The sequence below is a fragment of the Squalius cephalus genome (assembly GCF_949319135.1).
Source record: "Squalius cephalus genome assembly, chromosome: 23".
Classification (NCBI taxonomy): Eukaryota; Metazoa; Chordata; class Actinopteri; order Cypriniformes; family Leuciscidae; genus Squalius; species Squalius cephalus.
Window position 1 is genome coordinate 18,333,578 of NC_137144.1, and position 26,587 is coordinate 18,360,164.

Consider the following 26,587-nt stretch of genomic DNA (forward strand, 5'->3'; position numbering starts at 1 on the left):
GATCTTTGGAACGACATGAGGGTGAGTGATTAATGACAGAATTTTAATTTTTGGGTGAACTAACACTTTAATTGTAATTGCATGGAAAAAAACAGCCAGCACATTCTTCAAAATATCTTTTTTGTTGCTCAGAAGAAATAAAGTCATACAGGTTTGGAACGAGATGAGGGAGTAAATGATGAGTAAATCATGAAAGAATTTTTATATTTCTGTGAATTATCCTTTTAAACAATGTTCAGGTAGTTAAAGATAGATGGATGTCACCAATCAGGTCTTGTGTTTTTGTTATTTTTTTCGTCGCCACAGAGTGACATAATTTATGGCTTTGTACTTTTGTCTGAGCAAGAATGAATCTGGTTCTGGAGCTTTAACCGTATGGGAAAATGCTTCTGGCTAGTTGAAATAGTTTTACGTGTCTAACTCACCTGTTTGCATGTGTGTGTATCTGATTATCTCTTTCTGTGCAGGAAATTCAAGTTCAAGTGCACGTCATTGCATTTTATTATGAAGGCTTGTGTTCATACAGAACATTGCTAAGATGCCTTGATGTAGGCATTGTTTTGTAATTTGTTGATTTTTAGGTATTTCAATTTAAAATGGTTTAATCCATATTTCTAGGTGGCTGCATCCAACGTAATATCCCATAGTTCCTCAATGTTTGAAATAATTGGAAAATGTGCAATTGAATTATGCAGTAAATTTCAACATTTTTACACCCTAGTTGTTTTTCTATATCCTTTCTCCTGATAAAAGTTGGATAAGCATGCATACATATACCTGAAATTCCCATCAGCTCCTGCATTAGTGTCAATAGAATGATCCTTAAGACAGAATGGGGTCACTGAGGGTCAGGGCATGGATTTTCTAATTTGACATGATGAGGAAAATAAGGGGGCTGTTTCTCTGTGTGTCCAATCACCCAGCTCAAGTTTTCATCACTTCACCCTGATCCCAGAAAAACAGGCTTGAATACCTGGAGAGCAGGCTGTGTTGAAATACAGATATTCATTGGCCAGTCATGGAAGGAATCAGTGATTTAAAGGTGTTTTAGGGTAGTCAGAAAATCCAGATTTGCATAAATAGGGTATTAGAAATAATATTGAGAAAACTCACAGCTTTGTACAAAATATCAGGATACTCTGGCATAGTATTTTGCATCATATAGGTAGCAAACTCTAGTTGGTCTGCGCTGCGAAAAAGCATTTTAATCCTAAAACAAGAGACCTTTTATTAAGAGGCTAATTGCATAAGGTATTTAGACTTGTTTTCAGTGAAAATATAATATAATATTTTGTCAACGTCTTGACAATTAACTGAAATATGTTGAAGCACTAAAATTACTAAACAGAAATAACAAATTGAAGATAAATAGAAATATTAAAAATAATGAATATGAATAAATACTATAATAGTAATATTATATATGATGTTAAAATTACAATTAAATTTAGTTTTTTTCTTGCTTAAAGCCTAAATAACAAATTTTTTAAAAGATTCTTTACAGGCAAACAGGGAGGCATTAAACAAATGCTAATTAACATTTTTTTTGGCAGATGCATAATAAAAATATGTATTAATTAATATAGATAATTCATGAAAATACATTTAGTTGATGTAATTATGTTGTTTAGTTTTGAATGGTTTATTTGAATGATTATTTGAATGACATGTGGTTTATTTAAACCGTAATGTTCATTGAATGTAGTCAGTACTAGTTCTTAGTCAATAGCAATTTCCACACTAATACATGTTGAACTGTCTAGTCATCTGTTACGCAGTGATGATAACTAGTGTGGCTATGCTATATTTTGTGATACAGTAAGTGTAATTATATGAGGGTGTGTGTGTGTTTTTTGTGAATACAGTAAACAGGGTGTATCATTCAGGACTGCAGGTGTAAATCAGTGTGTGTACGGTGTCTTGTTACTTCGGTGTAAAATCATCCTTTTAAAAGCAAAAGGAAGTGGAAATGGTCTCGTTGTTTGTTTGCAGATGCCACTTGGTTTATGCAATAAAATAAATACATTTTAAGTCTCCAAATGCAGTCACTGTATGTCCCTGAGTGAGTTTCGAGTACTGATTTCTGACTCTTCACAGCTCCAACTCTTCAGTTCGGCGAGTGAGGTCGGGGCCCGTGGGTAAAGTGGCTCGCAGAAGGAGTCGAGGTCAGTCCGGACGAGGAACTTCCCTCCTGTTGAAGTATCGCAGCTCTAGATCTCAACAAACACCCGCTCAAACATCTGAGCAGCCCGAGAACAGCAAGAATGATGATTGTCAAGAAACCCAAAGCAGGTACTTAATCATTTGCATTGAAGATTAATACATATTTGCTTTGTGTAGGCGCAGTGAAGACATTTGATGATCTATCATAAACATTTGTTTGGCAATAATTAATGTGTTTTAACATTCTCTCTCCTTTGAGATCGGCTTAAACTGACAGGTGGCCACGTAGGTCTGGTTTGGCAAGGTTTTTGAAGACGTTAGTTATAATGATGCTTTAATCTGGGCCGAATCCCTCACATTGAAAGTGATTAATGCGACCGTATGGATTCTTTACAATAGAGAAGGATTTAAATAAAAAGATCAGGTAACCATGAAAGGTGAAAATTGAACGAGGTAAATGGGAGTTTTAGGGGCTTTTCTCACCACTTTCGAGCGGCATACCTGTGGATTAGTTTGAGCCCAGTGAGGAAGTCAGAGTTTTTGTTGGAAATAAATCAGGGCTTGTACATACTGTATATTTCACAAGCCAAAACACAAGTCAAAAAATCAAGCATCATATTTATCGTCAATAATCAATATCATATTGGCTATTAGATATTACATTTAGATTTTTTTTTTAACTTTTTAATTTATTGATTTATATTTATCAGCCAGTAAAAGATATTTGTCATCTAACACTCACTTGAAGTTTAAAAACACTAATAATTCAGTAACACTGTTAAGTATAATCTTTAGCAAATCTCTAAATGAGTATTTAGTTTTTCATATTGTACATTATAATGTTGTGTTGCCTTAATTCTAGGGATGCACGATATATCGGCCACCATATCGGTATCGGCCGTTATATGTTCATTTTTAATGTTATCGTTATCGGCCCAATAAAAAACATTGCCGGATATATTAAAGCTCATAAATAATGGATTATTTCCTTCCTATCTGAGACACTTCAAATGCGCACTGTTCGCCATGATGGTTTTGAATTGCTTGAAATATGATTGGAATCCAAAAAATTCAAAAAAGGTAAATATAATTAAAGGAATAGTTCACCTCAAAATGAAAATTTCCTGATAATTTACTCACCCCAATGCCATCCAAGATGTCCATGTCTTTCTTTCTTCAGTGGAAAAGAAATTAAGTTTTTTGAGGAAAACATTTCAGGATTTTTCTCTAAACAGTGGAGTTCAATGGCAACCAGAATGTTGAAGTTCAAATCAAATCAATGCCGAATTATCAGTTATCGGTATCGACCAAAAATTTCATATCGGTCATCCCTACTAAATTCACATTTACAATAGCATTTAAAATAAATGGTTGCAGTGTTTTGTTTTTAATTTATATAGACAGAATAGTGCACATTTTAATGTTGACCATTTATTGATAATTAATTTTACGTTACAGCCGAGTAAGTCAAGTTACAAGTTATCTGTTTCGGAAATTATTTTAATAATTAATATTAATAATAATAAATTTAATATTGGTGCATCACTATATTTATCAGAATTCCCACCTTGAGAAATTCATCCATGCTCACGCTGAGCAGACCTACATTGACTTCGTCACAGGGGAAAAAAAGTGAATGATAAAGATATGAGCGATTATGAGAACAAAAATAAATTGTTATTATGTCTGCTTTTTTGGTCCCTGACTGTCACCGTTTTAACATCCAGCATCTTTACCCTTTGGGATCAGGCGGAAAAGCTGTAGGTGTGGTGGAAAAATGAAGCAGAAGCGTGGATCTCCGGTCAGTTATGTCAGCAGGCTGTATTTAAACCCTCAGGCCCCCAGAGGCCAATGTCCTGCCATTTCCACCTGCCCTCTTCTGACACAGGAGCAGAGGAGTCACACCAGCTATGAAAACAAGCATCTGGCCTTTCAACTTTTAGCATCCTCCTTCCTGGTGCCTTTGCACTGTCCTTTGTAGCACTTGTAATGATGTCAGGGAAGACCGTGAAACTTTCCTTGAATGGGACTTGAAAGTTGTTGAAAGTTGAAATGCACATGGGCAAATTATTTATGTGACCTCGTAATCTTTAATCAACATAATGTGTTTACTGGTGTGAGGGCGGAGCAATCTGTCACTCACATGAGATCACAGCAATAGCAAAGCACAACCATCCAATCAATTCGCAATGGACAAAATCAAGTCCCTCCGTACATTTTTTTTTCTAGTTTGAGATGCTGTTTCACTTTTATTTGTCACAATGGGGAAGAAAAGACTATCACAACTTCCGTTTCACATCGACTTTAAGTTTGTGTCTGTGCGTGAGTGTTCAACAAACATGTTGTTCCTTTAGTTTCAGCATCACCTCCTGAGAATTTTAATCCTCCCGTGAACCAATAATGCAGTTAATACAGGAATTTTCAAAATGAGGTTCCTGGATCCTAGCCACGAACATCTTAATTACTACTCCGAAGCATAAAAGTGGTCTAACTACATTTTTCTTTTTTCACATTCATGGAGAAGTATGTGAAGTTTTCTTCTGGTTTTATAAAAAATGTCCCTGTGGCACATAAAAAGGAAACACAATGAAACTATTTTATGAAAGTAAATTTAGTCTGAAGGTTTCCTTTCGGCTTCGGAGGTGTCCAATAACCGCGTACGATTTGTTTTGTTAATCTTCTTGTTTCTTCTTAGTTTTTTGTGCGTTCCTTTTTAAACTTTTTATCTTGGTTATTGCTTTATTCTGCTTTTTTAGTTTAGCTATTTTATATTTATTATCTTAAAAATGTGTTTATATGCAAATGTAATTTATAAGTAATTTCAGATGCTTAAATATTTATTTAGTTAATTTTTGTAGCAATTTAAGTTCATTTAAATTGTACTATATAAAATGTACTTTTTATACTTCCACTTTTTGTGCTTCTTTCCATTGGTAAACTGTTCCACACAGCTCTGGAAGCTCATATACTTTTATTAGATGTTTGCAATGGACATTATTTTTGTTGCTCAGTGAGTTTTAAAAAAATAAATAATAATATATATATATATATATATATATATATATATATATATATATATATATATATATATATATATATATATATATATATATATATATATATATATATATATAATTTATATACATATTTTGAATTTGATTCTTATACAAGTAGTGTATCAGAGGATAACTTCTACTTTTTTTCTTCTTTTGAAGTTAGCATTGCTTTTAGTGGAACGATTGTTTTTTTGTTTGTTTTTTGCGCTTTTTTTCCCACCACAGTTGGCTTTCTTCTCAAACCTGACTGGATCTGTGGTGTGGTTCTTTTCTTAATCTTGTGATTACCAGACGTCCCACCTCTGAAAAGAGCCAGAGTGAGGGAGGGTATGGGAAAATCCTCTGTCCCTGTATGCCATGTGTGCGTCACGCTCCGAACGAACAGCGGAGACATGTGATCCCATGCCCAGTGTTTGATCTTCCTTTTCTGTGTCTGGTTTCTACAGGCTCCCAGGGGGAAAGATTACAGCATATCTGGCAACTCTGACAATGTAGTGATGGGATACATGGGTTGAAATGCAGCACACATTTGTCCATGCGTGTAGGTTCGTGCCTAGCTGTTGGATAGGGGTGCGATAGCCTTTGTCGTTCGCTCAGGTGCGATGGTTGCGTAACAACCGTGAGCGTAAGTAGGAAAGTTGATCAGGGAACTGCTGATATTATCTGATCACATAGAGATTCAAGTGACCGTGTTGGTGGCTCTGCTATAGGTGTTGCATAAACAACACTGAGGAACGATGTGGTAGGATCAAATCCCAAGGGAAGTGCGTGTCGTATGAACTCCCATGATTAACAACACAGAGCCGGAGTGGCGTTTACTTATTCATAGGTTAGCTCCTGATTTCCCAGCATCACCCTGCTGTTAGGAAGTCTGTGTCTTCCCCAGAAGAGCGGGTCATTAGGGAATTTCTTTCCATCTTGTTTCGAAACCCGAGTCCGTGCGAAGTTTTTAAAGTGCATGGTTACTCGGTTGTTTTAATTTAGACAGGTGAGTAATAGTTTAGCTCTCTTCCAAAGCGTAGTAGCAATTAACTTCACGACTGATTAGAAATGCACAGGCGGCTTGACTATTTTATTCCAATAGCATGTTGCTAAGATAACAACTCAGTACTGTAGTAAACATAATTAGTGCACAGTTAATAGCTGTTAATATGCTATATTATATGTGATTCATCTGATTAATATGCTATATTATATTAAATGCTTTTATATTTTCACACACAAGTACAGTATATTGAGTTAAAGTTTTTATATGGATCTAAATTGAAAATGTTTTACTTTTAGGATTTGAATGGAATCCAATATATTTATAACTGAAGTTTCTCCTAATTCACTGAGCGTGCCATTCTTCCTTAGATTTTAGCCAAATTATTCTATATTAAAAGGGAGATTAGGGTTACTAGATTTTGCAATTCATTCAAACATTCATACAAATATAAAATGTTGGTTATGCAAATTGAATATCTGTATTGATGGAAATGTATAAGTTGGATCTTTGTTACTAAATGAGGAGTGCGGGTCTTTGGACTTTGACTATTTCACACTATTTAACTATGCAAATGTTTCCCAACTGAGAGGAATGGTATGGATCTTTCTTCGTCTCACACACACACACGCCTGCCTTTTGGCCTGCACACAATCAATGTGCTGACCTTTATTACTTTATTAAGATGCCACTTCAAGTTTCTTTCAAGAAATATATATATATATATATATATATATATATATGCAGTTTAAACCCTTTTAAGAGTATTTAATGTTTTCATTCCAGTTTAGTTCATGTATACTTGGTGTAATTATTTAGTGCCGTTATGTTTGAAATTGTTTGAATATGTTTGCATATCTTTAACTGACCCCAGGTGCAGTTGCTGGCTTTGTCAAAGGTAGTTAATGGCTTCTCAAATGTACAGTACAAGGTCCACCAAAACCACTATTCAAGCTCACTCCTATTGTGACCACATGAATACTAAATGCGGTTTAGTTGCCTAAGTGTAATTTAAGCATGAATATTGATAATTAGTGCCATCACAATTACATCTATAGGGTACAAAAGTCTGAGACCATTAGTGAAAACTTACTTTGCATGCTTTTTTTTATATATATATATATATATATATATATATATATATATATATATATATATATATATATATATATATAAAAAAAAAATCGGGAAATATTCGATTACTTGAAGTTTACATGAATTTCTTAGTATTTACTTTATTTTCATATTTTCATATTTATAAAGTCATATTTTCCGGCTTTTAAATATTTCAGAACACTAAAAATGGCAGTTTTTCCCCCCATATTTAAATGACACAAATAACATTTACACCTTCAGGGCTTTGCCACTTCATTCCAACCCGTTCACGTACGTTCATGTCCAAGTCACACTTGGGCAGTGTTATGCTGTCCAGGTCAAGAGGCCAGCAAGGTTCTTTAATGAACCAAGGACTTATAAATATTCAGTAAACCCATCATCAGCAAAGGTGCTTAAATTGGGTCTTTACTAGCCTTTCCATTTTTTCCCCCCACATCCTTTTAAGCAACAGCAGCTGTCTAGTACATTATGGAGAGTTTGTGCCCAAATAGGTCATCCCAAACCCAGATGACTGTCTTTTTTTCCAAGTAACACAAAAGGAGAAATTTTTCACTGCAGGATTTCCATGCAGTGATCACAAAAAGCACCATAAAAGTTATTAATACAACCCGTGCACTACATTTGAATTATTTTAAGTGTTAGAATAGCGGAATATTATTTCATATATTCAATCTTACACATAAGAACCAATGGTGTTTGGTGTCATTGATGTCAAAATCTGTTGTGTCAAGTTTGAATATGTGAATTAACGTCCGTCGGATCGCATTTCAATCCATCAAGACTCTGTGAGATCAGTATTTCTGGCCCTTCTACACCTCCATTGTCCTCCAGGCTGCTCTGTCTCAGTGGCTCTCGCTGGGCCTTCTGCACCTCACAGAACCGACAAACGCTAAATCCAGCATGGCTAAACTCTTCAGAATAATCTTCTTAAACACGATTGTGGCGGACCCCAGTGAGTGTGCAGTGGAAAGCAGCTGGTCCATACGGACACACATACTCCATACTCCCATCAGCAACTGGTGCGTATGATAGACTGGAGAGCTTGAAAGAGACATATTGGGATAAAGCATTTTTAATCTGAAAGCACGCTTAGCACACCGTTTAACCACCACTGGGCTTGTGTTTATGTGGAAACAGATCGGCCCATTCATAGCTCCAGCTGGTGAATGTGTGATTCTCTTCGGATGGAAAACACTTTTAAAGCAAGGAGGTCTTATGAAAAGAAGAGGAGCTTGTTATCTTTGCCACAGAAACATTTTTAAATGCATCGGTTAGAGCCACAAATTGGATTTTTAGTGCATTTTCTGGTTAGTTGATTCAAATCAGCTAATGCAACATAATTCTTACATTTACATTTTACATTTATGCATTTGGCTGACGCTTTTATCCAAAGCGACTTACATTGCATTTCAAGGTACACATTTTACATTCTTATCAGTTCTTGCTTTCCCTGGGAATCGAACCCATGACCTTGGTGTTGCAAGCGTCAATGCTGTACTGTTTGAGCTACAGGATACCAATTCTTGAGCATCGAAACTTAAGTTAAAAATATATATATTTTTTTACACTTCTGGTTGTATGCCAGAAATTTTGTTTTGTGTATTTATTAATTTTTTTTTAAATATTATTATATATAATATAACTACATGTGTTACAATTAATAATAATATTTAAAATAATTATTATATTACATTATATTTGTAATACTTTCTACCAATGTCTTTTTCAGATGACCATAGGCCGTGCACATAGTCAAATATGCTGTGGTCATGCATATTCATTTTCTGAATATGCACATCTAGTAGGTATAACTGAATGAATTTCAGTTCATACAAGACTAGAACAAACCCATTCGATTTTAATTGCCATTGAGAAGGTTTCATTTAATGGGAATATTTTCATAATTTTTTGAGTGATTTTAAGTGCAAGATGCTGTTCAGTGAACGGCACAGCAGGGCAAAGTGATATTTTGAGCACTCCTGAGAGACTAGAGCGAGACAAAGGACGGGAGTGCTCTTGTTGCCTGAGGTGGCTTTAGCTAAGAACAGCTCGTGCTTTTAGCACTCAGTTTTCTAGAGCACAAGCTGCAGGGCCTATAAGAACAGTTGTTACAACGGGCTGTTTTTTTAGCAACATACACATGAGATGTGCTTCATTTCCCTAATAGTTTTAAATCTATACTGGATCTAATTTTAGTTATGCAATTTATTGAGGCATGCAATTTTTTAAACCTTATTTTATAGTCTAACAGGTTACAGATTCAAATTAAGAAGTGGACCATGAGCTGGGCAAGGACGAAAACACTGTGATCATGCTATTATTGTTCAGAAAGTCATTTTGACCCACACCTTGACTAACTATTTCTTTGTGTTTGTAAACAAAGGAATGCATCTACACGGCGTCCATCGCTGAACGAGAGAAACTTCATCACGTGCCCAATGACGACAAGTCAAGTGCGAGAATCGCAGCTAATTTGAGACCACGTGGGACTCGTTATGGAACAAGGTGTGCTCACTTCATAACTGCTCAATGAAACACTGCCATTTGACAATTAAATCAGGCCTGGTCGGACTCCTCCTTTAACTTCTCTGAAGATGCTGCTAATGTGCACTACGAACTTTAAATCAGTGAATGTTAATGTATGAATTTAGTATTCTCACTACCCTGTTTTTTTTTTCCCGGACTATTCCATCAATAAATGTGTGATGTCCAGATTTTAATTTAGTTTTTATAGCCATTTAATAAAAGATTAATTCATAATAAACTTATTGGCTTGTCTTCTTGGCTTCTTGGCTCAGAAATGTGCAGTACATTTTCATGCCCATCTGTCCATCCGTAATAAGTTTGTATTTAATGACATAATTGTCCAGAAGATGACATTATTTCCAGTGAGAAAGCAACTGCACAAAAATCTGTACAAATAAATTGATATATTAAATCGTATCCTGTTACATAAAATTACGTAAATTGGATATCAACATTTGAAAAGGAAGATCAATTTCAAGTTGACACCCTAATTTAAAGAACTGAGCAATTGAAAACTTGCTAGCGCTTTATTTCCATCCTGTTAAGAATCCTTTTAAAAAATCCATATGCTTAATCAGTTTAAGTTGTGTCTTAGCTTAACCACGGTACATTTTTGAAAGTGTGTCCATTTAAAGAAATTCTTCAAATTATCGCACAAGAATTATCTTTATTACAAGAGTTCAAAAGCTATTGCAAAACAGCAATGATCCTACTTCAGAGCATCTAAGATGTTTGTTTTCTGAGAATTACATTTTGAGAGTCTGTGAGATAATATTCCAGTCAAATCAAGGTAGCGGTTTTAATATTGTGAATTTAATATTGTGTACATGTCAATGTAATTAAAAGCCGTGCTTGTTAGAGACTAAGGGTCAGATTTACAAAGCAGAGCAAATTAGCGCGAGAACGCAATTCCAATAAAGCGCCGATGGGAGTGGAAAGTTCTGAAGTTCTTAAATGAAAGAACACAGACGCAGCCGGGTCAGTTCCATAATGACCAACACAATCTACTTAGCGTCTGGTTTAAGACGTCTGGTTCATCCTTTATTGGTATTGACTAGCACAAACCTTAGTAAATCACCTTGAGCGATTCATTTAAATTCTCTCCTCCCATAAACTTTGCGTTTGAAAGGAAAACTCCAACAAATGCATATGCAATAAGATCAGCCACAAAAATAACCCGGCTCTATTGGATCCCACAGGCCTCTCTACTGTAGGCTCACAGCCTTCTCTGGTAAGAGGTTGGTACTTGCTAGTTGGAGTACAGTGACAAGATACAAAAACATAGAAAACAACTTTTTGTGTGAGAGCATGTGTGCTTTTGCGTGGGTGTGTAATAAAGTGTCTGGGCCCTGTAATTATCTGAGGTGTAGGTTTCAAATGAAAAGCGCCACACGCGAACGAGACATGCACTGATGTCATGTGACAGTGGAGGAGCCGGTTTCTGAAATGTTGTTTTATCACCTCCTCTGTTTGTCCCGCTTCATACCCCTCGAAGGCCTTTTTCTGTTTGCAAGTGAGCATATAGATTCAGTCCTGAAACGCTCCACATTCTCACACGTTTTGACATCAATGGCAAGGTAAATTTGTAGTTAAGTCAACATAAAGAGTAACGTGGGAAGGGCTTTATTCACACACTGAAAAGCTGATTGATTATCCTGAGATAGTCTTATCATTAGTCTTGTTAGATTTTGTCACACAGACCTCGCACTTTCACCGGCTGACTTCAACTCAAATGAAGTTGGAGGCTTGGAGAACAGCCAGTATTTCAGTTCTTTACCCATTCAAAGCATCTTTAATGGCCTAAATTAACTTTTTAAACTGAACATTAGTCACTGACTACTATTGAAAAGGTTTTTTGCCGCCGTTTACTACAACATACACAAATTAAAACTAATCACGAAGCAGCAGACCAGAAAGTTTTTGGTGTTTTGAGTGTTGTTGGTGGATTGTTATGCGGTTAACCCTGTTCTGGATGGTTTCTAGGTTGTTTTAAGTGGCTACTTGGTGGTTGCTATAGTGTTTTGGATGGTTACTAGGGTGTTGCTAGGGTATTCTGGGTGGATGGATGCTAGGGTGTTTTAAGCGATTGCTAGGTTGTAAGTGGCTGCTAGGTGGTTTCATATGTTTCCCATTAATTTTCATCATATGGATTTTAGAAAATTTGTCAGTAAAGACTTTAAGCTTTTAACTTGTTCAACCAGCTCTGAGATGAGTCACAACATTAATTTGAAGCAATCAAACAAAAAATCTTAAAGTTCACTTGGGAATTAACTATAATTCCATGAAGCATTGCGAATGACTCAATAAGTATTTAATAAAAAAATAATGGTACTATAAAACTTAATGTATAGTCATTGGTCATAAGAATAAAAATGTATCTATTTTATATTTATTCATGCACTGCAATTCAAAAGTTTAGGTTCAGTAGGATTATGTAATTTACAAAATTATGGCAAAAGTCTTGAAATACATCATCTGAACAATGTTTTGAGGTGTGGTAACCATAGTATAAGTGAAATAGTTGCACTTTTCGGTTGCACTGTACAAAAATATCTTCTTTTAAGAATGTCTAATGCGTTTACTACTACGAGAAGTTCTTCTGTTGTACATTGCATGTCCATAAGGGCCTTTTGCTTTCTGTTCTCTGAGCGTGTCACAACCCCTGCGAGACACCGCATACCTGTGTCAACCCGCTCCCACCCATCTCCACATAATCTATTAGCGTAGTGACCTATTAAGTCGAGGAATGCTTTGAATGAACCTTCATGACCTTGTAATGGCTGAGAGCCGCTAGTTCAGGATCAAAGCCGGCAGGTTTTTGCTCCTCTGAAACCCGAATGCACACAGAGGTCAGCTTTGTTTGTATTTGAGAAACATCCCCGTCCGTTTGAACTTCCTCCTCTCTCTAATGCGCTTGTTAATGTGATGCACCATTTATATTTCATCACCAATAACCCATTAAAGATATTGTTTGTGATGACAAAGCGTGGGAAGACGAAAGTCCGCTTTGGTCCCAGGACGGATCTTGCATCTTGCAGTCACCTTGTTTTGTTTAAATGAAAACGAAAGCCACCAAGAAAAGAGTCAAACATTTACAATGAATTTAACTCTGACTCATTCCAATATGATCCAGTTTCCCGAGGTTTCCAGATCATTTGGCTTTTTGTCAATGTTTTGCCTGGAGGCCGTACAGAAGTGAAGTTGAGTATGTCAGCCTGTTTAAAGCAGATACCTTTAGGCCAACATGCTGTGTTGTGTTTGTTGTGGCGTTTATTTGGTGGAAGGTCAGTTTTCATGTAGCTGTTCGGGTCGGGACAGATGAGAGGTGGTCTGCCCTAAAGGGATGTCTTGGTCCGGGGGCTTCGTTCGGGATGTAATTTGTCTCCTTGCTGTTCTCGGAAGTGGCTCTGACAGCATATGTTAGAAACACGTTAACATCTGCCCAGACTGTGTTTAAAAGCTAAGGAGGCTTAATTATTGATCGCTTCCGTCCCTGAAGAAAAGGGTCTATGGTGTCTCTATGAAGGCTTTGACAGTAATGTTTACTGTCCTCTGTTTACACCACAGTGTCATTTCCAGCACATATCTGATGTATCGTGTACCATTCTGTGATGGAAATGATGATTAATCTATTTATGATGCTTAATTATATTTTAAGATTGATAGCATTCTCTGATGGAAAGGATGATTTCGGAAATGACATTTAAAAAAATTTTGGAACAAAATAGCAGACAACTTTGTCTTGCTAAGGCTAGTTTCACAACTATGAATCCTGAAAACACACAATTAAATAATATTTTTGCAAAAGTTAAGCTTAAATGGAAATGACACATTTATATAAGTCAAATATTTAATTTATAAAAAGTATAATACAATTATTTTCACAATATTATAAATACACTTTTTTTTTTTTTTTTACATTTTATTGAAATTATATATTTCACTCTGTTTATATGATCACAGTTTTAAATGTATTAATGCATGTATTTATAATGCTTAATCATATTTTACAATTTAACACCATTCTGTGATGGAAATTATGATTTTGTAAATGACATTTTGGAAAAAAATTAAATAAAATAGTTGACTTTTTTTGCATAATTTTGGCAAAATTACATCTTGATTGGAAACTTTGTTTACAAGTGATATTTAATTTTGGGTTTCTTTTTCTTCTCATGAAATTTCATCTCAAGCATTTAAATCACAAAAATTCCACAACATAAAAAAACTTTCATTAGCGGCATAGTTGTAATTTTTTTTGTAACTGAAATGTATATTTATATATTTTAAAATTATAATTCATATATAATTCATATTTATTTATTTAAATAATTTTAACAATCCATATTGAAATTATTCCCTTAATGATTAATTATTTGTTTATTAAATTAATTATTTGTTGATACTATCAATAATATTATATTATTAAATGTAATAAATCATGTATTTATGATGGATAATCAGATTTTTAGTTTAAAAGTGGGTTTGGAACAAGAGTAAAAGAATATAATCTACATAAAAGGCATCTGAAAAGTTCAAAAGTCCAGTCATGGTGACATTAGAACAACGATTTTTTTTATGATTTTCTTTATCTATTGACAGTTTTCCGCTTTAAATAACCTCATGAGTATGCAGGTTCTTTGGAAAGAAAGCAGCCAACAGCCAGGTGTAACCAGAGACTGAAAGAGAAATTCTGGTTTTCTCTTTCAAAATAACCTGCACACACACACTCACACTTTGTTTCTCTTCCTCTCATTTCGTCAGTGCATTTGGGAAACATTTTGCAGGAAAGGGCGAAAAGCCATCTGCTTCCTGAGATTCATATTATGGGATGCATGAGCGTTAAAATTAGCATCCGGCACATTTGAACATATTCATTTTGACTCGTTTTTGCAAAGCGCATCTTCAGTCTGAGAGAAAAAAAAAAATCGGTTTTGTTTCTCCAGACAGATTGCATTAGATAACTTATAATGTCACCAGACTGGATTTATCATGCAAATCTGGTAAATATTTTTTTTATTTCCATAGCTATATCCAAATTCTTTGTTCATGTGAACTATGTAATGCAGGTGATTACTTGAATATAATAAACACATCATCTGTCAGCATGTACTTATTTGCTTCTCCTCAGGGTTAGATGAAGGATGTCCCGCCTAATGCACAAGCAATTAGTTAATCCTTCAAACCATTTATCCACATTTGGGATTTTTGATCTGACTTTTCATGTTGTGTGAATTTAGCTCTGTTTTTTTTAATACAATACTATTAAGCATGCTTGCATCGTTGTTGTCCACCAAGTTATATACAGGGTAACATTAGCCGCTCTGATTTGAGATTACAATCGTTGACAGGTAAAGTGGAAGCAAATTAGGTTTTTTTCTTCCAGAGCAGGTGTCCCAACTTGTTCTGCTGAAAACCTGTTAAATGCCCCTTGAGTTTTCCTCCACCCTATGCGTTTTCAATTTGTCACACCGGTGCTGTTTTCTATGTGAACATGCACTAGTTGGACGTATTTAACCGTTTGAGGCATCTTTCAACACTGCGTTCTATTATATTTTTAATTCCGCTGCCTCGTGTCTTATTTTTGCATTCAACTGCTTTGCTTTTCCGTTGTTTTTCTTTGTAAACATGCGCTAGACAGACGTGTTTGACCTTTGTGTTTGCATCATCTAGAAATGCGCCACTCAAATCTATAGATCAACTATTAAAAAACACATCTCTAGACCTTGTGTTTTATTCATTTCACTTCCCTGCATCTCACATTTTTAAACGCAAAACTCATTCTATATGAATGGCCCTTAAACCGCTGTGACACAGAATGTGAGATTAACAATTAACAACGGTATTATCAATTAATATTGTTGATTAATATGGCTATGATTCAAAACGTGCTTTTTAATTTTATTTGAACCTGTCATTAGATGGGCATCTTTGATGTTGCCCAAGGCAAAGTCTCGAGCCTCATATTTGGTGAACCGTCAAAGATATTTTCTAATAACGCATGTTTACACAGAAGAACGAATAAAATGCAGAGCAGTTGAACTCAAAAACATGTTCTGAGGAACATTGCATCTCAGCCGGAACCTGTTTCCTCATCGACAGGGTTTGTCTTTGTCTTTCACTGGGGTCAAGGAAATGAGCCCTATGTGTTTACATTTTGTAAATGAGTAATCCTTATTACAAACTCACATTCCTTTACTGTAAATCACCGCGGTCAAATGCAGAGAAATTCACACGCTATCTTGATTCTACAAATCCCTCCCCCAGCATTTCTTCCCAGCTTCAAAATACAGTTAAAACATTGTTTATATATATTTACAACAGCATAATTTGAGTGAAAATACTGATAGAACGTAAAGTGATGCTAAAAAGCCCACGCCACATGGCAGAAGGGTGGAAAAGAACTAATCTCTGTGAGTGATAGCCAGGACAGATTCTCTGGCGGCTTTAATATTTTCACCATTCTGTCTGTGTGCGTTTGGAATTTAACTAAACTTCGCTATTGGCCGATCTTAATCTTCTCTTAAGGCATTGCCCTAGGAAACTATTATTTATAATCTTCTTGTGCAAGTCACATGAGATCACATAATGTCTCAGAGAGATTTCACCGCTCAATCTGTCAGTCCACGTGCGCATGTGTGTCATAGCAAGTACAGAGCTTTTCAGTCCATGTATTTTAAAATATTCATGCAGAGCAGTCCAAGTGTTCATTCTGACTAAGAAACATCCATCTTTCCTTTTTTAATAATATAGCTGGTCGGCTTGAGTGCCTATCTTCGTATATTGTGTTTTGCACAAACTATCGTCAGATGTTATATAACTTCCCTAAAAATGAGCTTCTCGGTTCATTTCCCTAACATGAACTGTCATGTTATGTCATTATCATTCCTATTCCATATAAACAGGTTTGTAATTTTGTCCCGAGCATGTGTGTGTGTGTGTGCACCTGTGATTGGAAATATGCTCTGCGACTTCTTATTTAACAGTGCTTTATTCTCAACTGCTAAATATACAAGTTCATCAGCTGACATTATTACTGAAAAGCACCTTCAGTGTTTAATCGTTTTGCAGAATGACTCACATGCTGCTCACAGAGTTAAAAGTTGATATATACACTAATGAGTCAAAACATTATGACCTGTCACAGGTCTGGGTAGGTTAGATGGTAAGCAAAGATCAGCAGTTGTCCGATAAGGGACAAACCACAAAGGGTGTCGGGTGTCCAGGGCTCATTGATGCACGAGGGCAACGAAGGCTATCCCGTCTGGTTCGAGCCAACAGAAGGTCTGCTTTTGCACAAGTCACACAACATTTGAATGATGGTTATGGAAGGAATGTGTCTCAACACAGTGCATCTCACTCTGCTGCGTATGGGGCTGTGTAGTCGCAGACCAATCAGAGTGCCTATGGTGACAGCGTAGGGTACAACGGGGCTAAAGGTGCACCAGGGTAAAAAGTGCCTTTGATTTTATTTTCCTCTAAACCACTAGCTTTCCACAGCACTTTCCAAAACATCTGCTTTTTAAGATGCGCGTGGAAATTTGTCTGATCCTTGATGCACTATTTTGATCTAATATTTGATGTTTTTAAAAATGTTGTAGCCTAGATTTAACTAAGTTAGCAAATGAGAATCGCTGAAATGATTGAATATATTTTGAGACAAATGTCTTCTTAATGATTTTCAATGATTTTTCAATAACGGAAGAATATGTAAAAGTATGGTATTTGGAGTAAAATGCACCCCTGCTCTCGGGGCGAAAGGCTCAATAATTAATATGATGATAAACATCTGGCTGACTTCTCCATTCGTTGGCATGACAGGGCTGTCACTTTTGTGAAAAAATCCTGTTCGATTTTTGAGACATAAGTGTTCATTGAATCGATTGTAAAATCAATTTTCCATGTCTAAAGACGTTTCCGTTTTAAACGCCAAATATAGGCAAATCCACGGACAACTAACAGGCATTAGGACGAACGTAAAGAGGGCGCGCCGCGCTTGAGATGCGCACAAGGCAGCAATATTTCTGATGATTTATTGGCGTAAAGTTTCGTGCACAATGACAAACAGGAGTGCAACATTCTCGAAAAACAATAAGCAGAGTGGACTGCCAAACATCACTGCAGGCTTCAACATGGCTGTGTTTACCATTAGAAATGTCAAACAAATTTCACCTACGTAGGCGATTGTAGGCCGAATCTGTATGCATGCGACTGTCTGAATACCGGCAGAATTCACAGTTTTGTAGTAAAAAGAGACTCATTATGCAGAAGGATAATTTGCCGTTATGTGTGTGTGTCAGAGCCTGCAGTCGCTGTGTGACGCGCGTTCGCTGCGGGCGTATCGTGACCATAGATCGTGACGAGCTGGACGCGCTCCGAGAGAAGGCCGTTAAAATCGATTCCCTATTTTCATTTTCGAAACTTGCGTTGGTTGGTCCGATCGATTGTGCAATCGATTTTCGAACGTAAAGTGACAGCCCTAATGACATGGTTAGATTCAGATATTGATATATATTAAGTTGGGTGTCAACCTTAGAAATAATCACCATATTTATAATGAAACAAATATGATATTAATCATCATGATAAAATATAATTTATTGTCTTTATTAAATTATTATGGGATCTCCTTCAATTCTTCTTCCTTTCAGAATCTTTACTTTTTTGGATTCTGTATTTTTAAAAATGAAGAGTTCAGATGCAAAAGCCTCTCAATGCCATCTGAAAATTTCTTCTAGAATGATCATTTTTATCAAGCTCGTTTCTTTAAGTTCAGTAATTTCACTTAAATGGCAATTAATAGGTAATTTTCATTGCTATTTAAGTAAAATTACTGAACTTAAATATACGCGCTTCATAAAAATGATCATTCTAGAAGAAAATTTCATATGGCACTTAGAGGCTTTTGCATCTGAACTCTTCAAATATATTTATATATTAACATTTTAATGACAGTATTAAAAAAAAACTGAAAATATTACAAACTTTGCTAAAGTGATTGTTTTGAACAAGTATTAACTTAGACATTATTATACACTGACCATTCTCCACTTTTATGATTTATTTTTACACATCTGTTGCTCCATTAATGAAACATCAAACATATATTGGTTTTTTTTTTCTGCAATAAAGCAAATTTTTCTTAAGGTGTGCCTTTAGCCCCGTTGTACCCTATAGTTTTTGCAGCAGAGATGGGTGTCTAAAAGAAATGTAAAGAAAAATAAAGTGGTGTTTTGTTGATGTTGTTTGTAGTGGTTGCTTTGGTAACCTACAGTGTCTTAACAGGAAAAAAGCGTATTATCATTCCTAATGATAAAAGCTGCATAGCCTGTTTTCTTTATGCTAAATGCTACATGCTTCTCACAATGGCGGCTTAATCTAGCCTAAGCGGTTAAAATTAGTCCGTTTCACAGTTGTAATCGAAACTTAATCTAAGACAACAATTGCAGTTTATTCCATGCATTAACTTTGATGCCAAGTACAAAACTGACACGCTTTTTGCCTTTGAGGTATTTTTTTTCATGTGTCAATCATTTACTCATCACTTACTGTAATGAATGGCATGCGGTTATTGAATGTGCCCTTGCAAAATAAACTCCTTTTATTTCTGACAGATAAAGAGGACAATAAATAATAGCAAACATTAGATCTATGTTTTTACAATACAGCAGTTCTTGGATCCCATAGATAATCCTAAAGGTTTTGTTGAATGTCATTTTCGCCCTCTCAGCATGCCTCCTGATTCAACACGGGTGTTTGTCCCACATTGGTACGCTGTGCATCTCTGCTCGTCCAGCTGTTCTTGAATCTTTTCCAAACCCGTCAGAGCTCTTGTTTATTCAAAATGGTTCAATCCAATCCAGATTAATGGTGCTTTTTCATCTGTCCCCTCCTCCTCCTCTTCGACTTTAATCACAGTTGCCAACAGGAAACCAGACCCAGAATTTCCCCCATTTTTTAAATGACTTCCGATGGATTTGATTGATTTGATATGATATGATGGGAAATTAAATGCCTAAATTATTAATTGACAAATAAATGGCTCCTTTTTTAGAGCCTAAATCTAGTTGCGTAGTGCGTAATAAGTATAAGCATTCCAGTACTCTCTGGCCCGGTTTCACAGACAGGGCTTAGATCTTAGTTCAATTAGGACATTAAAGTAGCTTTTATGAATTTGCCTTAGAAACAAAACATTACTGGCGTGCATCTTGAGACAAAACACAGTTGCTTTCAGTTCAAACATGCATTTTAGTCTGGGACTAGGCTTAAGCTTTCTGTGAAACCGGGGGTTTAACTTTAATTGGATGTTGTTTATATGATAACTTGAAGAGATGGAACATAAAAACACTGTTTTACACAATCGCCTGTTTTATCTGCAAATTTTGGAGGGTGCTGACCTAGGGCTTTTCCAAATACCATAATTCATCTGTTTCAAAACTAGGGTAATTGAGAATGAAGTGGGAGGGTGGCTCTATCCCCTTTCTTCCTCTGTTTTTAAACATCACATTTAAGGCTTAACTCTTAAATCCTTTTCATACACCACCGAATCCTTGAACTCGGTGACACTTCTGCATTGAGGGTTGGTTGGATGGATGCCCTGCCCAACCTTAAGAAACGTTTTACTGTGCTGAGGTCATGCCGGAGCCGAATGTACAGTTTGTGGCATGTTTTTATGACTTTATGCTTCATAATGCATTTGTACTACAGCAGCAAGAAAGTTTAGAGTTTGATTTTGGCATTAATTCTAATTCAGATGTGGATATAATTCATAATTGACTTTGTAAGCATCCACATATTGAGATGAAATGCTGCAACAGCAGCATTCATAAAACATATTTAGGCATTCCACTTGATAATTTTGCAAATGCACTGTGTGAAATTAGTCAACCACAAAATGCATTTGATGCTGAAAGGTCCCTTGTGACAAGAAAATGAATGGGTATAAAGAAAAAGATTAAGAAGAAATGACTTAACTGCAAGTTCCAGGACTGTACATTTAGTTTAATTAAAACAGTCTCGTTTTGAAAATGCTTCAGTCTATCTCTTAACTGTAAGCAAACCGGGATTCACGCATCAGAAGTAGGAATAAACAGCAGTGCGTCGCATGGAACTTTTGATTCCCACAACTTTAGTTCCCACAGGTCTGAATGTTTTCTAGTTATGCAAATTGATTCCTTGTGTAAAAGCTCTAAGTGAATCATTCTAATTAGTCACCTGGTGAAGATGGAAGTGGCTCGCACTGTTTTATCTGCCTAAACGTTGTACAATAAATAATTCCGTAGACATTTAAAGACTCCGTTAAATAAAAATTAGAGTTTTGTGGTTTTTAGTCGATGCGCGTTAACTTTGAGAAGTTGTATATGCTAAGCGTTGGCAAAATTTGCAATGTTACTCTTCTAGTAAAAATGACCAAAGCAAATTGATGACTCATCCTGCACTACACTTATTTTTGTCCAATCAGATGCTCTCTAAAAGGAGAATGCCCCGCCCCCTAACACCATCTGCAATCTGACTAGCAAATCATGGTTCATGGGTTTGACATAAGTTTGACTTATGTTAAGTTGACATTAGTATCACAGTTTCTTTCCTGTGATAACATTTCCTGTTGAAACAGGAAGTGTAGATGGGCCATATCAAAAGGCGCATCCCTTTTATTTTTAAATAGCCAACCGATTTCAGTTACATCCCAGCCAAAAAAAACAAAAAACGATTAAGTTCTATTTGCTAGCCATTTGCTAGTCAATCTCATTGTAAAGAGCATTTGATTGGACAAAAATCCATCATTCCATCAGAGTCATCAATATTTTCCCAGAAAGGAAACACTGTAAATTTTATATTTATATTTAGAAAGAGCGAAGCAGCATGCACTAAACCACAAAAATCTAATTCTAACATTTAAACACAAGGCTACATAACAAATACATAGTGTTGGTATTATAACATTAGTCAGCACACAGTGGACATCTCTCAGTCTATGCATTGGTTAATTAGTTATAATTTGATAAGCTGCACCTTATAAGCGATTCTCCATTTGTACAAGTGAGGCAATTAGAGAGTGAGGCGATCATAACACTACACTGGTATAATTTACATGCATTCCTCTCTTATAAAGAGAGAATATTACAGAAATCTAGAGAGGCGAAATATTCCCTGAGTTCGCGTCGTATTGAATGATTCTGGGTCCATTACGACTTCAACTGTCACACAAGTGACTCGCAAACAGGTGTGTTATCCGAGTCTTGGCTGTGCATTGAACTCAGTCCGGTGTCCGAATCATCATCATTGCCGCATGTCTTTGACAGTCCCCTCGCCTGCTCTACCCACACATTGTCTTTGTCTACGGAAGGCAGTTGTTCCGTTTTTCCCTCATCTTTGCTGTCATCAGCCTGTTTCCCTTCCAGCTCGTCTAATCTGTGAACCTTTTCAAGTAATTCCCTCAACTCCTGTTCCTTCGCGCCCAAAAGCTCCTCGCTCATATCCAAGTCGCTCTTCACCGTCTCCAGATCAGTGTTCAAGCGCAACCCGATGTATAAACTCGTATCCAGCTGTGTTTTGATCCTCTCCTCCTCTAATTGGAGTTCATTGTCTGTTAGGAGGTCCGGAGCAACTGAGACCGGTTCCTCAGGGACAGAAGTCACCCTGAGAGCCGTTTCTTCTCCAGCGCTGTCCGCGTCTTTGTTAGAGAGCTCCTCCTGCCGCCGTCTCATCCACCTTTGGTTGAGTTCTTCTTGTATTTCACCTGTAAGTATCTCCATCAGAGCCTCCCTCTCGGTTAGTTCCTCCTGAAGTTGAATGACTTGGTCGCAGCGTGACGCGTATTCCTCAAACTGCGCAAAGGACGCGTCCGGATGCGCGCTGGAATCAGTATCCAAGCCCTGGTCGAGCAAATACGTGTCTTGCACATAGTTTGCACCGTGTATTTTCATTCTGTCAAAGTGAACTTTTGATTCATACCTCTCGATTTCACTGTCCAGCTCTTTTATTCGCTGTACCTGCTGTCGAATTGTGTGATCCTGCGAGATGATAAGATGAACGAGCGTTTCCATTTTCTCCGCAGATTTGTCTTTGGAAACCTCTTCTTTCTTTTTATTAATTTTATCCAACTTTCTAAAAGCCTTTCGCACAATCCTCCGCTGTTTTTCCTGTGAAAATGGCGTGGTGGCTTTTGCGGTGCAGGGACTGTCTTTGCTGAGCACGACCCGAGCCTCGGCGCTCCTCGGTCCGCTGTTGGGCAGCGACGCATCGCTTCTGACCAGGACGAAGCGCACGTTTTCCTGCTCGTCTCCCCAAGCACCCCACAGCCGAAGGATTTTCGTTTTATTCGGCAGAAACCGCTCAAACCCTCTCCATTTCTCCACGATGCAGTAAGACTGTGGAGTGCCGCTGAGCATCGCGCCTTGCTGTATGGTCTGGTCCTCCAGCAACACTTTTACCACGTCCGCGCAGGTGGTGCGTCTGGACAGTCCGGACACCAGCTTCTCCTCCCGGCATACCCACACCGAGATTTTGCTCTCCTCTTGTTCCATGATGATTCACATTGAGGCACTTTCACATTCATATAATGTTAGACGGGGTGAAAACTTGATCAACTGGAGAGATGACTCGTCCCGCGCGCTCGTCACTGTGAACTGAGAGTTGCGTTTGTCTCTGAACTACAGAAGCGTGTTTCTGAGGACTCAGGCACCTCCCAACATCACATGACTTTATACTCCAACTTCACTCATTGTTGATAATAATGCACTGAGGTGATCATAAACACATGCTGAGGATATCGGTGCTACTTGTCACACATTTAGTCCATTTACGCCACTGAGTATTTCTCAGGATATGACTATTTTTTAAAAAGCATTTCTGTATATGTCACAAATAAAAATTTTAAATAAAAATATCAAACCTTTCTTTTGACAAACATATATTGTAATTCGTGGTTTTCCAAACTGGGGTTTATGAAAAGCTAATAATTACATAATTAAATGTGAAATTAAAATAAACTATATATATATATATATATATATATATATAACCTGCATGTCATTAACCAACATCAGAGAACCGTGAACACTGAATGTGTTATTCAATTATTGAAATTAAACTTTATTTTAAGGGGACACGTTACTATAGGCTACTTACTATAGAATTACGGTTAAGGTTTGGTTTAGGGTTAGTTGTTATGCATACTTTACTGTTCTTACTATAGTAAGTACATTGCTCAGTAGGCTACTTATTTGAATAAGTGCAATGTAACTACGTCACCTTACAAAAAGTGTAACTGATGCTTCGAGTAAATATTTTAGATCAAGGTGTTTCGGCAGACCAAAATGTTTGGGAATCCCTCTTGTAATTAATAAATTACATAACTACATTTGTAACATTTACAACGTGCCCCAATACATATTTGATGCCTTGCCTGGCATTTAAGAAAATGTCCCCTTGTCCGAGAACACAGATCAACAAATGATATATAAAGCATTATATAACGTATAATCTTTGTTAATATTATTGGTGTTACTAGTTCTTTAAATTTCTAGTTGCCTACGTCTATTCATGACGCAAATGATAAAATGAGATTTAGACCATACTGTAGACAGGCCTATATAATATTAAGCCTGTGAAGTGGAGATTCTTTGACTGAAAAAGGTCAACGACTGTAACGTAAATCACCACACTGGTATTAGGCTATCCAACTGTGCGTAACCAGATGTCCAAATGTCCCATCGGTCAGTGCGGATTTAGGCCATAATATCCACAGATGAGAGAGAGGGCAAAAGACAACTTTCCAGGTGAAATAACACCAGAAATAAATCTCTCTCTCTCTCTCTCGCTCTCTCTCTCTCTCACTATATATATATATGTATATATATATATATATATATATATATATATATATATATATATATATATATATATATATATATATATATATATATATTAGGGGTGTAACGATACTCACATGTCCCGAATCGAAACATATCACGATACTGAACTCACGATTCGGGTGTAAATGAATAGGCTTGGACTTGGTGCTGGTAACCGGGTGTAAATGAATAGGCTTGGACTTGGTGCTGGTAACCCAATGCACAGGACAGTGGTGTCACCAGAATAAAAATATTCATGATTCTGACGCTGTAAATACAGAATTATTTTAGACGAATATGCTTGCACAGTGTCACTGACTATATAGGCTATTTAAAATATTGTAGGCCACTTTTTACTGGTAACATAAGACATTTGGCATTATCAGGACCCAATATTCCCAGATTGCATTATTATACATTATATTCATCATTTAGAAGTTTAACAGTTCTGACACTAAAACACTGAAAACTTGATTTTTTCTCTCAGTAATTTTTTGGGTGAATTATACACAATACACAATACATATTGTCACTGTCCACGATACACATTGTTGCGTTTTTGTATTGCGATATATTGTGACTATATATATATATATATATATATATATATATATATGTATGTATATATATATATATATATATATATAGATATATATAGATATATATATATATATATAGATAGATAGATAGATATAGATATATAGCCTATAATCTTTATAATAAGAGTAATAGTATATTATTGCATTAACAACTATTATTATAATTAATTATTTCATATAATATATAATAATGTTGATTTAATTTGTAGTTAATTTGTATTCAATTTTAGTTGAAGAAAACGGTAATGTAGCAGCGTGTCATTATTGACAATGTACTGCCACATAGTGGTTGTAATAAACATTACATAGCCTGATGTTTTTTAGCGTCCACCAAACAGAGCCTCATGTCATTCATACTGGTGACTAAAACGTGTGTATGTATGTAAACAAACAATAATGGACATTTTTCCTGCTGAATAAAACAATAGAAACCATTACAGAAATGCTAATGGTTTCCACTACAAAACCATCAGCCGTTAACCATTAAAACCATTACCAAGTGGCGTCCATTACGTAGTGTGTTTTGGGCCATATTCCATTAGGATTTATTGGTTTGTAATGGTTTTCTTACAAATTTGTATTGGTCTTGATTTACACATAATTTTAATGGTTTCCATTACAGCTTGTATTGGTTCTGATTTGTAATGGTTTTCTTACAAATTTGTATTGGTCATGATTTGTACATATTTAATGGTTTCCATTGCAGTTTTGTATTGGTTCTGATAATGGTTTCATTACAAATTTGTATTGATATGGTTACATGCTTTTAGCTGTTAATAATTAGGACATTAATTATAGTTTTTAATTAATTAATTTGAAGTATTACTACAATTATACACAATTATATAAACTGCACACCAATTTTTCAATAGCTTACAGCTCAGGTTTTGTTTAGCAAAGAATGAAGAACATGCACCTGATTATACTGTATAAATTAATACAGTAAAATACTGTACTTTTACAAAATACTGTAAAATACTGTATAAATTATATACAGTATTAAGACCTGCTTTTTTACTCAACCCAGCTGGAAATAAACATCCGACACAAAACATTAATGTTACATTTTTATTATTTGATTCACAGTTATTCTTTTACATTGTGTGGCTTCACTGGGGCTGACAGATTAGACATCAATGTAAATGACACAAGATCTGTGAGGGAACCAACAAGCAACAGGTTAACTATAGGCCGTCACCCGATACAGTCCGGCTATGAGTAACACACTTCTAGCCAAAATAACCTTGAATTTGGTTACATGTCGTTTTTGCCAAAAACAACTTGCGA

At 36.1% G+C, this 26,587-nt stretch overlaps 2 protein-coding genes across 2 annotated transcripts in view; one reads left to right on the top strand and one right to left on the bottom strand.

Annotated features, from left to right (window-relative positions):
• The window catches only part of LOC307151501 (uncharacterized protein), a 38,797-nt gene extending 28,710 nt beyond the window's left edge, over nt 1-10,087 (top strand). The window contains exons 14-15 of the mRNA XM_079859575.1: nt 2,098-2,292; nt 9,704-10,087. Of these exons, the coding sequence (XP_079715701.1) occupies nt 2,098-2,292; nt 9,704-9,797 (289 nt within the window). The 3' untranslated portion in view covers nt 9,798-10,087. The remainder of the gene's footprint in view (nt 1-2,097; nt 2,293-9,703) is intronic.
• Nucleotides 10,088-19,425: 9,338 nt separating this feature from the next.
• On the bottom strand, nt 19,426-23,592 carry rassf10a (Ras association domain family member 10a). Its single transcript, XM_079858444.1, has one exon. It carries the CDS (start codon nt 23,370-23,372, stop codon nt 22,047-22,049), a length of 1,326 nt encoding a protein of 441 aa, XP_079714570.1. The 5' UTR covers nt 23,373-23,592; the 3' UTR covers nt 19,426-22,046.
• Between the last annotated feature and the right edge of the window lie 2,995 nt (nt 23,593-26,587).